This window comes from Drosophila takahashii, chromosome X, assembly GCF_030179915.1.
Source record: "Drosophila takahashii strain IR98-3 E-12201 chromosome X, DtakHiC1v2, whole genome shotgun sequence".
NCBI classification, from domain to species: domain Eukaryota; kingdom Metazoa; phylum Arthropoda; class Insecta; order Diptera; family Drosophilidae; genus Drosophila; species Drosophila takahashii.
The window spans coordinates 10,234,820-10,250,404 of record NC_091683.1 but is presented as its reverse complement, the minus strand read 5'-3'; the positions used below and the strand labels follow the sequence as shown (position 1 = coordinate 10,250,404).

At 45.0% G+C, this 15,585-nt stretch overlaps 1 protein-coding gene across 2 annotated transcripts in view; it reads right to left on the bottom strand.

The window, feature by feature from the left end:
• Nucleotides 1–4,084: 4,084 nt before the first annotated feature.
• Nucleotides 4,085–15,585, bottom strand: part of Smr (nuclear receptor corepressor smrter) — a 61,430-nt gene continuing 49,929 nt past the window's right edge. For both annotated transcript variants that reach the window (XM_070218768.1, XM_070218769.1), the window contains exons 7-10: nucleotides 9,300–12,510; nucleotides 7,546–7,685; nucleotides 6,660–7,476; nucleotides 4,085–6,124 (exon numbers count right to left, since the gene is read on the bottom strand). In XM_070218768.1, the coding sequence (XP_070074869.1) occupies nucleotides 4,228–6,124; nucleotides 6,660–7,476; nucleotides 7,546–7,685; nucleotides 9,300–12,510 (6,065 nt within the window). In that variant the 3' untranslated portion in view covers nucleotides 4,085–4,227. The remainder of the gene's footprint in view (nucleotides 6,125–6,659; nucleotides 7,477–7,545; nucleotides 7,686–9,299; nucleotides 12,511–15,585) is intronic.

The window sequence follows — 15,585 nt, the reverse complement described above, 5'->3', positions numbered from 1 at the left end:
TCGTTATTAAATTTCCTAACGATTGGCATTTAAACCTTGACAATTTATTCATTTTTAATTTTTCGCAAAAAATTATGGGGTACCCCCTTATAAAAAAATTTAAAATTGGCGAAAATTTTATTTTTCCAAAATTACACGGAAAGTTTTATGGATTTATAGCAAATTTTGTTATCTGTTCAAAACAGTATGAATTTTTGGTGTAGGACCATTTTTGGCCAAGTTACAGCAAAAAAACCAAAAGAAAAAATTGCAATTTTTGTCAAAAACTGAAATCGCGAATTTCCAAAAAAAAACCAAACCCGTTTTTTCGCTAAAACGTTGCAGTTTTTTCGCTATAACAAAGCAAATACTGATTCAAAGTATGGATTGTCATACCTTTCTGAACTCGTTATTAAATTTCCTAACGATTGGCATTTAAACCTTGACAATTTATTCATTTTTAATTTTTCGCAAAAAATCATGGGGTACCCCCTTATAAAAAAATTTAAAATTGGCGAAAATTTTATTTTTCCAAAATTACACGGAAAGTTTTATGGATTTATAGCAAATTTTGTTATCTGTTCAAAACAGTATGAATTTTTGGTGTAGGACCATTTTTGGCCAAGTTACAGCAAAAAAACCAAAAGAAAAAATTCCAATTTTTGTCAAAAACTGAAATCGCGAATTTCCAAAAAAAAACCAAACCCGTTTTTTCGCTAAAACGTTGCAGTTTTTTCGCTATAACAAAGCAAATACTGATTCAAAGTATGGATTGTCAGACCTTTCTGAACTTGTTATTAAATTTCCTAACGATTGGCATTTAAACCTTGACAATTTATTCATTTTTAATTTTTCGCAAAAAATCATGGGGTACCCCCTTATAAAAAAATTAAAAATTGGCGAAAATTTTGTTTTTCCAAAATTACACGGAAAGTTTTATGGATTTATAGCAAATTTTGTTATCTGTTCAAAACAGTATGAATTTTTGGTGTAGGACCATTTTTGGTACAGCAAAAAAACCAAAAGAAAAATTCCAATTTTTGTCAAAAACTGAAATCGCGAATTTCCAAAAAAAAACCAAACCCGTTTTTTCGCTAAAACGTTGTAGTTTTTTCACTATAACAAAGAAAATACTGATTCAAAGTATGGATTGTCATACCTTTCTGAACTCGTTATTAAATTTCCTAACGATTGGCTTATAAACCTTGACATTTTATTCTTTTTAAATTCATAAAAAAATCATAATTACAAAAAAAAAAAAATTGGCAAACATTTTTTGTTAATCCAATTGATCCTTAGCACTATCTGACTGAAAAACCCATTAAGACACAAAGAAAAAACAAGAACATTTTGTTATACATTTCTTTTGTTTTATTTTTTTGTATTTGTTTTTATTTTGTTTTGTTTGCTTTTTAATATGTTGTATTTAATTTTATATTATTATTTTTAAGCTTACAACTTAAGGCATAAAGTTACAACTAAAACTTAAGTGCTAAACATCATTATCATGTATCGATCATAATCGGCTCTAGCTCTGCGACTCGGCGCACATTATATGCATATACTCCACATAATATTGTTGTTTACTTTTCACTCCTCCCTCTTTTTATCGTTTTATCTCCATTCATAATTTGTGTTTATTGTTATCATTATGCACTCAAAAGCCGCCTTTACTCGTTCTTTTGTTTTTCTTTTTCCATACAACTATATCGATTTTGAATTGATACAACGAAAAATAAAACGGAAAAACCAAACAATAAAAGGTCCTTCAATACAACGAATTTCAATTTGTTTTTTGTGATTTGCAATTTGCTTAAATCAAATTTTCAGGGCACGCCTTGTGCATACACATTGTTTTGTTGTTTCTTGTTTGTTTTACATCCATTCAATTCAGCCGGGGTTTTTGTAATTCGCCCGGCTATAAAATTCGGTTATTCATACAGTATTCATTTATATATTTATATGTGTAGAAAGTGCTCTCTATCGAGGATATCGGGGCTGTCAGCGATCGGGTGGCGGCGACGCGAGCCGTTTCGTTGTGTAGGCGGCTCCTCGAGTCCTTGTCCGCGAGTCTGTCCGCGAGTCTGTCCGTCCGTGCAGTTCCGGCCGCCATCGCCCCACCCGATCCTTCGGCTCGAACCTCTGGCGCTGTTTATTCCGTTAGTTATTATGCTGCCGTTTTACATACATTTATTATCATATATATGTATATATATATATTTTGTAAAATTTTCTGTATATATATAGAATTTGTTTTTTTATTTTTAATTTAATGTATATATATATATATATATTTATAAAAAAAAATACGCTTCCTGCCCTTAACTAAAACGTTGCTGCGCGCGCCGCTCGGCCAGAGTTGCGTGTTGGGTTTTCCATATCCATTTCCGTTTCCGCCTATTTCGGTTTTCGGTTGCGAATATCTGCATCGTTAGCTTTTACATTCATATATTTATATATCGTTTATCATTTATCTTTTAATATTTTACAGTTTTTGTTTTGTTGAATAAGTCTTAGCGTTTGTTGTTTACTTCATATATATTTACTATATAGATTTTGTTTCGTTTTTAGTTTCATTATGTATTAAAAATATTGAATTTTTTGTTTTCACGTTTCTCAATTGGTTTCACGTTTGTTTCGCGTTTGCATATCAAAAAAAAAAATAGTTAAAAAACGAATTAAACAGTAAAGTAGCTAAACACTAAAACTGTTTCGTAAGACATAAGTGTTATATAAAAAAATATGCGTATGTATATCCCATATATATATATTTATATGTTTTGGGGCCTACTTTTTATTTTACTTACATCGAAACTTTCATTAGCTTATCAGCTAATCAATTAAACGTACATAATTCAATAGCGTTTGCTTAAGAAGAGAATAAAACACAATCATGCTCCATATAAATTAGATCTTGCATATAAAAATAGCAAAAAAAAACGAATAATAGTAGTGGTAAATTGTAAATTTATCAATAAGATTGATTAAATGATGCTCATTAAAATTATGCGCAGTTTTTATGAAATTTACAAAAAGTCGTTTAAATAATGTTTAAAGTGTTCTATAGGTAATATATATATATTTATTTACTTGTTTCTCGTTTTACTTGGTTTCTTTTCTCTTACTTTCTTCCTTTAGGTTTTAGGTTTTTGTTTTTGTTTTATTTTTGTTTTTTTTTCTAAGAACAGCCCAACAGTGTGTTTTTATTATTTTGTTTACTCCTTATAACCATAGGTGTATTGTATATATAAGTGTGTGGTGTGATTTCTAGTTTTTCATATATCTATATTGTGGTCACTACCAATTTCATTACGTTCTGACTCGGGGTGCTGAGGCTAGAGCTGTGTGAGGAGGAGACGGAGGCGGCGGCGGAGGAGGAGGAAACATTTACAGATGCCACGAAAGAACAGGGACATTATTACATTACTACATTTAGGCGACACAAAGGAGATTCGAGGGGAGACAGGTGGTTAAAGTTCGATTATGTACATTTCCAAAATCTCTGTTTAAAATCACCTCGAAAAATCATTTTTCATTTGTTAAAAAGTCTAAGTTAAAATTAAATGTGGTATACATGATTTACAATTTTTAAATGGGTCTGCCCTCGCCTGCAGTCACAATAGTTTGCTTAAACTGTTTGGAAAATGTCTAAATTTTGGACAAAACTTGAACTCCCTCTCTGTCTCCTCTCAGCTTCTCTCTCTCTCTTTCTTTTTAGATTTCCTGCTGATTTTGCCTCCTCTTTATGTTTTAATCTTGTTTTGTTTTTTAGATTTAAAGCCATATTCTTTTCCTTTTCTTTTACATACATATTTCGTTTGCTTAGCGGAGGCTCTTTGTCCAACAAGTGATCTTAGTAACCTAATAGTAGCCCGGATTGCCGCCGGCAGCACTGCTCCCATTGCCCCCCGGATAATGCTCGCTGGCATAGTAGAGGCTCCTCTGCTGCTGCTGGTGGAGTTGCTGATGTTGCTGATGCTGCTGTTGCTGCTGGAGTTGCTGTTGCTGCTGGGATTGCAACGGAGGCGGCAGCACTGTGGTCTGATAAAGCTGCTGCTGCTGCTGCTGGACGAGATGCGGATGAGGTGGTGGCTGCTGCTGCTGCTGCTGGGAGTGTCGCCGGTAGCCAGGATAGCCGTAGACCACGCTCGTGCCGCCGCTGCCGGGTGGCAGTGCTGCCGCTGCTACTGCTATTGCTCCTGGCCGCAGGTGCGACGCCGACGCCGCGGACGACGCCGGCAGTCACAACTAATCTTCGTCGCTGAGGGCGTCGTACTTGGACAACAGCAGCGGCTTCGACTCGCCGGCCGCGGCGGCTGCTGCGGCAGCGGCCACCACAGCAGCGGCTGCCGATGCGGAATGCTGGATGGAATTGTGACCAGGTCCGCCGGGTGTTCCTCCTCCTCCTCCGCCGCCGCCTCCTCCGCCACTTGGGCCGCCTGGTCCGCCGGGTGCTCCTCCACTCGACCCTCCACCCACCACCAGCGACACTCCGCCACCGACGGCGCCCAGTTCACTCAAAGCATGTGCCGCCTTGGCCTTGGCACTCAGATTCCCCGGCGGCGCGAGCGCCTGGTGGGCCAGCTGCAGCGGCTGCGGCGGCGGCAATCCCCCAGCGGCACTCGGCACGGTCAGCGCGCTGTAGGGAAAGGCATAGGTGCTGGGGGCATAGGCTCCCGCCGGCGGATGGTACGGCGAGTGGTGGCTATTGGCTCCCGAGACGGAGACCGAAACGGAGGCGGCACTGCCCGCCGAGCGACGTCCGCTGGCATCGACCACCTCGTATTGGTTGGGCGTCTTGCGCGACACACTGATCTCCGGCGGAGGCGCCTGCTGCTGCTGCTGCTCCTTGCTCCTGTGCTGCAGCTCCAAAGCGTGGGCCACATGGGCCATTTGAGCGGCGTGGGCAACATGGGCGGCATGCGATTGGGCGGCCACCATATCGGCCATGTCCTCCTCCGTTCGCACCTCCACCGTTCGGTTCTTCCCATAGCTTATATCATCGCGCATCACCTCGGCGATGCGGTTCTTTACATAGTTGTCAATGGTGGATCCTCCGGAACCGGGGCCTCCGGCGCCAGGAGCCCCTCCTCCACCGCCGCCGCCGCCAGGTGCTCCTCCTCCTCCGCCTGGCGCTCCCCGCTGCTCCGGCATCACGACGCGGCTGGGTATAAAGAACTGTCCAGGCTCACCGCCCGGCGCACCGGCTCCCATCACATGATGCAGCATCATCTCGTGGCTGTATTTACGCGGACTGACCGCCTGCGGCATTCGGATTATGTTGCGTCCATCCTCGCCGGGCGTGTTGGCCCTGCCGGCGGCACTTCCTCCTCCGCTGGGTGCTCCTCCGCCGGGTGCTCCTCCTCCGCCTGGTGCTCCTCCGCCACCAGGAGCATGCTGAGCATGATGCTGTTGCTGCTGCTGCTGCGAGTGGTGCTTCGCCTCCTCCGCCTTCTGCTGCATGCGGCGATTCTGCTTCCAGCGATCCGGCGGCAGAATGGACTGCGCCTCCTGCAGATAGGCCATGAACGGCGGCGTCGGCCGCAGATGCGGATTGGTCACATAGTCGTTGGTAATTATCGAATCCGTCAGCTCCCCGAAGGTGATGCTCTTGGTGTGGATCTGCTGCTGGGGACTGGGAGCCGAACCGCCCGCCTGGGAGGTCGGCGTCCTCAACTGGCCATGCACGGATCTCGATTGCGACGATTGCGAGGGAGGCGGCGCAGCTTGCTGCTGCTGCTGCTGGGCGGCAACTGCCTGGGCTGCGGCCGCCGAGATGCGTTCCTGATCCAGGTCAATGTTGATCACACTGGGCGATCCCGAGGAGCTGGGCTTGCCATTGTTCTCGGCCGTCAGCAGCGAGACTGCTCCGCTCTCGTGCGGCTGCCGATGATCGCGCACGTACATCTGATGCAAGACGTTCGCTGGCGAGGAGCGAGTGCCTCCGGCGCCACCTGATCCCGATCCGCGCGGCGGCAGCGGAGCATGGACGAAGGTGGGGCGAGGGAATTCGCGACCAGGTCCTGCAGTTGCGTCATTCGAGCGATTGATCTCGTGCTTGATGATGGCGTCGATCAGACTCTGGGCGCTCAGTTGGCCGGGCGTGTCCTCTGGTGCGGGGCCTCCATGTGCCTGACGATAGTATCTGCGGAGGTATATACAGAATTAGTAAAGTACTTTATATTTATTGTATATTTTTAAATGGTATTATACTTATGGTATTTTTTTTTTTTAAATCTATCTATGTATATAAATATAAAACACTTTTTATAAAATTGTAAGTTGAATGTAGAATCCAAACCAGTAAAGCCAGAAAGTTCATATTTTTAGCAAATATTCTTAGTATAGTGTAGGTTTTTTCTAAGAAATTATTATTATACGACGTTCATATTTTTACCAAATATTCTTAGTATAGTATAGGTTTTTTCTTAGAAATGATTTATCCTCAAGTAATTCCCATCAGCTTCAAATGAATAATTTTTCAAGGCATAAAAATACTTTATATATAGAAAGTTATCATTAAAATTTGAAGAATCAATGCAGATTTATATTTTTAACTAATTAAGATCAGATTTCTTCCCAACTGACTCTTCCTTACATTTCCAAATTAACATTTCTTTACATTACATATCATAATTATATATTTCCACTTATTTAATTATAATTATTGAAGAACTTACGATTCTCGTTCGCGATCTGGGATGGAGCGTGGTGGACCGCTCTCGGGCACTGAGGCGCGCAGGAACTGGCCGGGCGAGGGTCCGCCGCCGGGGCCGCCGGGTCCGCCTGGTGCGGTGACCACACCGCCGGCGAACATGCGCTCCATGCGCCGGCTGTCCCGCTCCCGTTCCTCGGCCACCACCCGTCGCTCCCGGTCCTGTTCGCGTCGCTCTCGCTCCCGTTCCCGCTCCCGCTCACGTTCCCGGTCTCGCTGCTCTCGCTCCCGTTCACGCTCCCTCTCACGCTCCCGCTCCCGCTCCCTTTCTCGCTCCCTTTCCCTGTCACGATCACGCTCACGCATCCGCTCCTGGCTCTGCAGAATCTCCCTGTCCCGCTCGACGAGCGCATGGTTGTGCTGCTGCTGGGCCTGCTGGTGCTGCGCCTGCTGATGCTGCTGGTGGCGCATCACGCGCTTCGCCTGGTCCATCTGGCGCTGCATATCCGCCTGGGCGGCCACATTGAGGCTGCGGTGGTAGTGCTGCTGCTGGGCAATCTGCTGCTGCACCAAAGTGTGGTGGTGGTGGTGCAGGGCCAAGTCGCGATACCGCTGATCGTGGTGAGCGGTCGGCGGCGGTGGCTGAGCCACGCCCACCACGGCGTGTGGCGGCAGTCCGGGTGGCGCTGGGCCCAACGGTGGTCCGGATCCCGGTGGTCCGCTAAGTTGGCCCGGCGGACCAGGCGCCGCACCCGGCGACTTGTCATCCTTTTGCGACGGCACCGGCAACTGCGGCTGCTGGACGGCCACGTCCACAAACGAGGCCAAAGCATCGTGACCACCTGTAGAAAATACGTATATTAGTTTCTCTTCAAGTTTAGTTTCTCTATCAATTAAAGCTTAAAACTTACTTGGAGCATATTGATAGGGGGACACAATGTGCATGCTCCTCGGTGGCGGAGCTGCCGGAGAGGGCGGTTTGGAGCCCGTGTTGTGCCTCTGGATTACGCCTTGCCGTTGGGGTGGCGGCGTGCGATGCGGACTTGGAGTGCTAGATTTTAGGGAGGAAAAAAAGTGGAATTAGTGTGACCGTTTTCTAAATCAAGGTTCAAAAAAATTATGAAATATATTGAGTAGTACCTATTTTAAAAACTACATACGAAAATCTAGAAAATCTACGCATTCCAGGGTTATCATGTATTCATTAATTTATAGCCTACAAAACTTACTAAAAGTTACCTATTAAATTTTCGAAATGGGTTTCCTTTCTTTAAATACATAATCCTAAATATTTATTTGTTTTTCAAGTGAAAATTCCTTCCTTAGCATTCTTTGACATTGAATCAGAAAACGACCTTGAAATTTGGTATTTCCCATTTTCAACAGGTGTCACTTTTAAAATCAAGCTTTTCGCTAATAAAAATTCTTATAATTTATAAAAAATTTTAATTGAATTTCCATTATTTTTTATATTATTTTTAATCATTTTCAACAGGTGTCAAAACTGAAGTTTTGTAATCCTCGGTTAATTTGTTTAGCCAAATGTCAGCAAACAACACGAATTAATTATTACTTATCCGCATCTTCTTCTTCGTATTTTTTCAAAATAAACTTCTTAATTTTGGCTCTTATGATTTTTCCAAACTGGAGGTTCTTTTTCGGACTGTCCACTTTTGTTTTTTGTATATTTCGGGAGCTTTTAATCGAGGCTTCTGCTCGCAGACGCAACTTTTTCCGCATTGCATCGCTCTCATTTACATTCAGTCATCCATCCTGTTTACAGGATAGTGCTTAACAGGATTTTAACCAAATCGGACAACTGCTCCGCCGAATGTGGGCAATTATGACGCAGATGTGTGGAGTTACGGTGCCCATTCGATGTGGCGATTCGAATGCGATACTTTAATGATTTGCTGCCCACCAGATTTTGTTTATTTACGCGTGAAACGCAATCTATTGGCCTCGGAAGCCACTGTATTAGTTAAAATGGGGTCAAGTCCTGTTAAGCTGACCTTTTAGACCCACTGCACAAATATATATGAACCATAATTGAAATGTTGCTCTGGACGGTGGAATTTCAAAAGCTTTCGGCATCGCTGCATATGTTTTTACACAGATATCATTTTGATTTCAAATGGCATTTCCTGTTTTCACCTCAGCGAATTTTTGATAGTAATTAATGCTTAACCTTGTTGCATTTTAGATTGGCACTTAAATTATTATTCATCTAGGTATTTATATATATTTTATATCTTAAATACAGTTCAATCCTCTCCACTGCAATTAGTATGCAAAATTAGTCTTTATGAAACTAAACTAAAATGCCTTCTTGGATAATAAGTTTAAAAATGTATCGTATACGTTAAAACATACACCTGTGTTCTTAATCCCCAGTTAACCCTCAGTCAACTTCTAGTAATACCCATAAGTTGACATAAGTTCCCCTTCCCACTTACTAATATCATATACCTTTCAACACACACTTGGCTACTTAACCCCCAGTTAACCTCCAGTTAACTTCTAGTAATAAGTTCCTCTTTCCTTTTACCACTATCTTACACCTTTAGACTCAAAACTTGGCTTCTAAATCCCCGCTAAACCCCTGATAACTTCTAGTAACCCCCAGTCAACCCCTGGCTAACCTCCAGTTATAAGTTCCACTCACCTATTGGCATGATCTGCTGGCGACGCCCGACTGGAGTACTCCGGTCTTCCGCGTGGCGCCGACTCCTTCTCCCCGCCATAGGCGAATCCTCCGCCACTGCCCACGCTGTTCCGCGGCGAGGGTGACTCCTTGTCGGAGCCGCCTCCTCCGCCGCCCCCGCTGGCACTGCTGCCGCGCGACATGTTGCGCTGCTGCTGCTGTTGCTGCTGCTGCTGTTGCTGCTGTCCCTGCATCTGCTGCGAGGTTATGTAGTCGTGCATCACTATTTGTCGCGTACTCAAAACCGGTGCCTGCTCCACCACTCCGCTGAATGGCGACCGGGCGTAGGGTGAGCTCACGCCCACTCCGTAGCCCTGTGGCGGTGGCGCCTGCGGCGACGATTGCTGCGGCGGCGGCGGCAACTGCTGACTGGCGCCCGGCTGCTGGGCGGGACTATGACGCTGTGAGCTCTTGTAGTAGCTCTCGTAGGCCCGCTTGCTCTCCAGATGATGGGGAGGCATATGGAGCGGTGTGCCCTGCGTAATGGAGCCATGCTTGTTGCCTGAGCCACCGGGCACGTTTCCCACGCCCTCGGGCGTCGTCTGCCTTACGAGTCCCTCGAATTTGGGACTGAGTAGGGAGGACGAGGCCGCCGCCGCTGCTGCTGCCGCCGCTGCTGCATGAACGATCTGTATCTGCTGCTGGGCCGCATTGGCGGGGGTTCCGTGTGTGATGGAGCCGCTCTTCACCAGCAATTGCTGCTGGGCAACCGCCTGTTGTTGCTGTTGGACAGCCGCCTGTTGTTGCTGGGCAGCCGCTTGTTGCTGCTGCTGCTGCTGCGACGGCGAGTGGCCGTGATGCTGCAGGTGATGTGGACTCAGTTTGGGCGGCACCTTGGCCACTCCACCACCTCTGCTCGATGGCGGTTGCGCCGGCGGCGGTTGTCCAGCTCTAGGAGGCAATTGTCCCTGCCCCGAAATCGAAATGGGCACGGGCACCGGTACAGGTTGTAGGTATAGAGCGCTTCCTGGAATCGCACCTGGCATCACACCGGGCACCACACCCACGCCACCGGTGGCCTTGAGCACTCCATGCGGTGGAGTGGGATACAGATACGAACTGGGCGCCGCCAGCGAGGGAACACTCACTGTTTCGCCGCGATACATGTTGGCTGAGCGTACAATATGCTTCATTGACATCGTTGGCGGCGGCGGTCCGTGATGGCGATCCGCTGAAGAGGATGAAGTGGAGGAGGAGCTGCTGGATCCCCCTGCTGCTGCCGATGATCCACCCGTGTGCGGTGAGTGACCATCGCGCGGCGGCTTCTTGATGCTGAGGTCAAGGGTTTGGGGCTCTGGTTCGGGAACCTGCAACTGCTGCTGCGGATGCTGATTATGCTGGGGATGCTGATTATGCTGACCATGCTGAGGATGCTGCGGATGCTGGGGATGCTGACCATGCGATGGATGCACCGAGTGTTGCGACGGCGGCGGTGGAATCCCTCGTTGCGGATGCGCCGCTGGCACATTGTAAATAATCGTCTCTGGCGGCGTGGGCGTTGCTCCGCTCTTGGATGAACCACTCGACGAACCACCACTGCTCTTGACCACCGGCGTAATGGTGGCCTTGTCCACACCGATTCCGGGTATTCCAGGTAATCCGGGGATACCACTTACTCCTCCGCCTGCCGAGGAATGGGCCATTAGAGCCGGGTGAACGTTGCCCAGGTGAGAGTTGACCACCGAAAGGGTGGCCAAACTATCGCTCGTTCCATTGTTATTCCCACTGCTCGTTGGGGTCAGCGGATGAGCTGGTGGCGGTGCCGGCGGAGGCACTGCAGCTGGCCGAGATGGTAGCTTCTGCACGGAGGTTCCATGTGGTAGATTACTGGAGGAGGAAGGCGGTGGTGGTGCTCCTGCTCCTCCTCCTCCTGCAGTTTGCTGCTGCTTTAGAATGGCCGTAGGATCCTGTCGATATTCCCTTACGATTGTTAGCTCCTTGCGTTCCAGGTTATTAGCAGATTGTTGCTGTTGTTGCTGTTGCTGTTGGGAGGGGGATTGGCTTTGTCCTTGTCCCTGACCTTGACCTTGACCCTGCTGACCTTGTCCCCCCTTCGGCTGCGGTCCCTTGTGCTTCAGCGAACGCTCAATCACCGAGAACACACAATCCTGCACATTGTTGACCGCCTCGCGTCGCATGCTTATCGGTCCATTGACCTGCTGGCCAGGTGCTCCTCCTCCGGCAGCTGCTCCTCCTCCTCCTGCAGCTGCTCCTCCCGAAACTCCCGAAACCGGCGGCTGGAGATTGGACACATTATTGGCCACATGACCATGGCTGCCGTGGAAGAGAACCTTGGGACTCTGGCGATTGGCGGGCGAGTTCTCATTCTCCTCATCGGCCGTTTCGGTGGCCGACGAATCGTACTCCTCGCTGGTCTTCTGCTTCTTCGGCGCCTGTCCAGCGGCGGGCGGCAGCAGGCGATCGTTGTCATTGCCCCCGGTCGCCGATCCCGATCCCGCCTTGCGTGTGGGTGTGATTATCAGTGGTGCATCTCCTCCTCGCGGAGTGGTCACCACCTTTTGTTGCGGAGCAGGCGGTGGCTGGGGTTGCGATAGTGGCTGCTGCTGCTGTTGCAACTGCTGCTGTTGCTGCTGCTGCTGCTGTTGTAACTGCTGTTGCTGCTGCTGCTGCTGCTTGACCAGCGTCAAGGATTTGTGTCGCTGGAGATTCTCGGGACTCTCCACCGATGCCGTATCCGAGCCGCCAGGCTCCCTTTCATCACACGACGAGGTGGAGACATCCGTCTCGTCGCCTCCACTGCCGCTGCCCGCTCCTCCGCCTCCTCCTCCCCCCAAAGAGGAGCCATCCGTGAGATTCAGCTGGGGATCCAGCTTGCGGCGGATGCGCATCAGGCAGGCCGAACAGCAGCGGGTGGCGTGCGGCGGTATCTGGAACTCGGCCATCACCGGATCGCGAACCTCCGAGGGCAGCTCGAAGAGTCGCGAGGGAATGTTCCGGAGGCGCTGGGCCCGATCCTTGGGATTGGGACACGTGGGCAGCGGGCAGTTGGGATAGCGGCTGCGCACCGATTTGCATTGGCAGCTGTTGCAGACCCTCGCTCCCGCCGGAATCGAGTCGTCCGGGATGCCGTACTGCTGGCCACGCCCCTTCTTCAGGGGGCGGGTGCGCGGACACGCCTCCGCCTTGCACACAAAGCAGCTGGCCAGTTTGTCTGGTGGGGAAAAAAAAGAGGGGAGAAATCCAAGGTTAGTAAGTGGCTTCTACACTGGGGAAAAATATATTATACACTGGAAAAAATATGGAAAATTATCTGCGTTTATATCTAATCTTTCAACTTTACTTGGAAGAATCTCTTATTTCTAATGAATATAATGTATTCAACATTTTTTTGATATATAGGAAAATTATTTCATCTGAATAAGTAGTTGAGAATTATAAGCACACTTATTTCTCATATTGAAGAACCACAAATATTTATTGCAATTTCCTCAACAATTTATTAACATTTCAAGGAATTGTTAGTATCCAAGTAAATTATTTAGCTATTCAAAAAAGAATTAAATTGTGGTCGCAGAATAAGTGGTTGAGAATTATAAGGACAAGTCCGTAAGCATTTGTTGCAATTTCCTCAATCCAATAAGTTTTAGTATTATCATTAATACCTTCTAAAAAAAAAAGCCCAAAGAGTTTTACAATCTTAATTTCATCATCTACTTAGGCAATGGAAATCTGAAATTTTCGCTGAGTGCAGGCAAAAGTTATGCAAACACATTAAAAAATGCGATTTAATTAAAGCTACTGGTCAGGCAAAAGAGGGCGGAGGGGGGAAGAGCAGGGGATCGCTTTCATTAAGCCACTTAACAAATAATGAGCAGCAGCCAATTGAATATTTTAAAACGCCTTCCACCCAGGCAGCTTTCGATGGGAAAAACTGAAGGAGGATGGATGGATGGATGGCAATAAATGGAAATGGATGCTTTGAGAAGGGATAAGGTCTCTCTGCCGAGAAGGTAGATTACTTTTAGTATTCTTAAGTAAAATTTAATATAAAAATAATATTTTTAACAACTAAATAATAATTTAAACATATTTTAACAAATATTTCACTTTACTCTCCTATAATTGCTTTGGTAACATTTATTCCCAACATCGAAATTAATTTTAAACTCTTTTGAGCAAACCTCAAGATAAATAACATACAATATACCCTCTATAAAATGGATTATCGCATGAAAGGAAACGAAGCACCCCTGAGAAAAGAGGAAAAGGCAAAAACCAACCACCCACTCAAAAATCCTGACTCGGTGGCAATTTCTGTTTGTCTTAGTTTTTGTTTTGCCACTTTAATAATTTTACAATTTTAATGATGTGCAAATAAGGCGGGAAAATGGGACGACGAGCACAGGCACAATTGCGGCATTTAGCCAAAATCAATGTAATTAAAATAAAGGAAGCAGGGAAAAGAGGGAGGGAAATAAAGAATAATTGTAAGTGAAATCAATCAGCGTTTTAAATGCCAGTGAGACGACTGCGACGACGACGACTGGCTGCTGACCAAACAGAGAGGAGTCCTTTGCGTCCTTGTGGCTCAGTAAAAAAAAAAAAAACAGAAACCCAGCCACCCTGCGTATTTCGCGAATCTCAGTGGAATATGAAAATACATCAAAGTAGCCGCCGCCTCCCCACTTTGCACCACCTGCACCACCCACCCAACTTTATTACGTTGTCCAAGCTGAGCAAAAAAAAAAAAAAGAAATGATAAGTAAAAATGCTTTTTGAGCGTTAAAATTTTAATAAGCCACTCATTTTAATTTTGATTGTTAAGCGAGGGGTGGTGGGTGGTGGGCGGCGAGAACAGGTGGATAAGTTAACTGGGCTGCCATTTTAACCCCACACACACACACACTCACCCACTCAACTCTGTGTGCCCGCAAAAAAAGGTGGCAACGCTTTTTTTGTATCTTCATTGCAAAAAGCTCAATCAAATTGCAATTATAGATTGCAAATTAAATAAAAATCACAAAATAAATATTTAATATTAATAACTGTAACAACAAGAAACCAGAAAGAGATCAACAAAAAGCGGGCAACCAAAAAAATGTTGTAAATCAAAATGAAAACAAGTTGAGAATTGAATAGAAAGAACCTTTAGTGGACTCTAGGATACTCTAGTTAAATTTTATTTAAATTTTAGAATATTTTATATTGAAAAGAAATATTTGTAAGGCATTTCATATTTTAAAATTAAAAAAACATAAATTAAAATGTTAGGAATTTGTTTAGTAACTTTTACTATTTAAATTTCATTATTTACTTAAAAACATTTTTTATTTAATTTGATTGATTGGTTGAATAATTTTATAAAATGTTGTCAAATAAACAGAAATCTAAATTAAAATAATATTCGTAATAAAATCGAATTAAAGCACCAGGACGTCAATATATGGAGCACACATGCCACAGAGCGACGGTAAAAATAGCCATAAAACAACAGCAACACCAAATAAATTAATTAATAAAAAGGCAATTGGTCGACGACCCCCCAACCCCCAGCCTTCAAAGGGGAAAACAGGAAAATGGGGTTGGCGCTGAGGTTGAGTGCCACAGAGCAAACCTCGTTTTTTATTATTTAATTTTGATTTTAAAATATTCTGTAAATATTTAATACACTTCGGCGATGGCAAAAAAAAAGAAGAATAAATAAAATGAAATAAAAGACAAGAAAAAACGAAAACGAATTCATATTTATCACGATTTAAGGATAATTCAGTTTAATAGGTTTTTAAGCCGTACTTATGCAAAGACGATTTCCCTTTTCAATTTTAATGCTACAAATATAACATGATAATAAGTTATTAAATGGTGTTTTATGCCATCAGTTATTTAATCAAAAGCCAACCACAAATAATGGAATAATTAACTGGCCATCAGAGTTTGTTGATGGAAACTCATGTCGACCGATCAAATGTCAGGCACAATTGATGTCCTGTGTTGTTGGCAATATAGCACATAGATAATAAGGACGTGCCAGTTCGACAAAATGAAGTCAGGTGTAATTAATGCATATTAATGGAAATTTGTGTTAATTAAATGTGACCTACAACACGAAATCGAATCGAAGCATGCTTGCAAAGCATACTTATATGGGCGACAAGATGAATTTCCCCAGCTGCACTCGCTTTAAAGTAATTCAATCAAATAATAACAACAAATAAGTAAAGCAAAGATGAAAAATCGAAAACTGTGATATGAATTTCCGTTCAGCTATTTTATTTTTTATTTTATT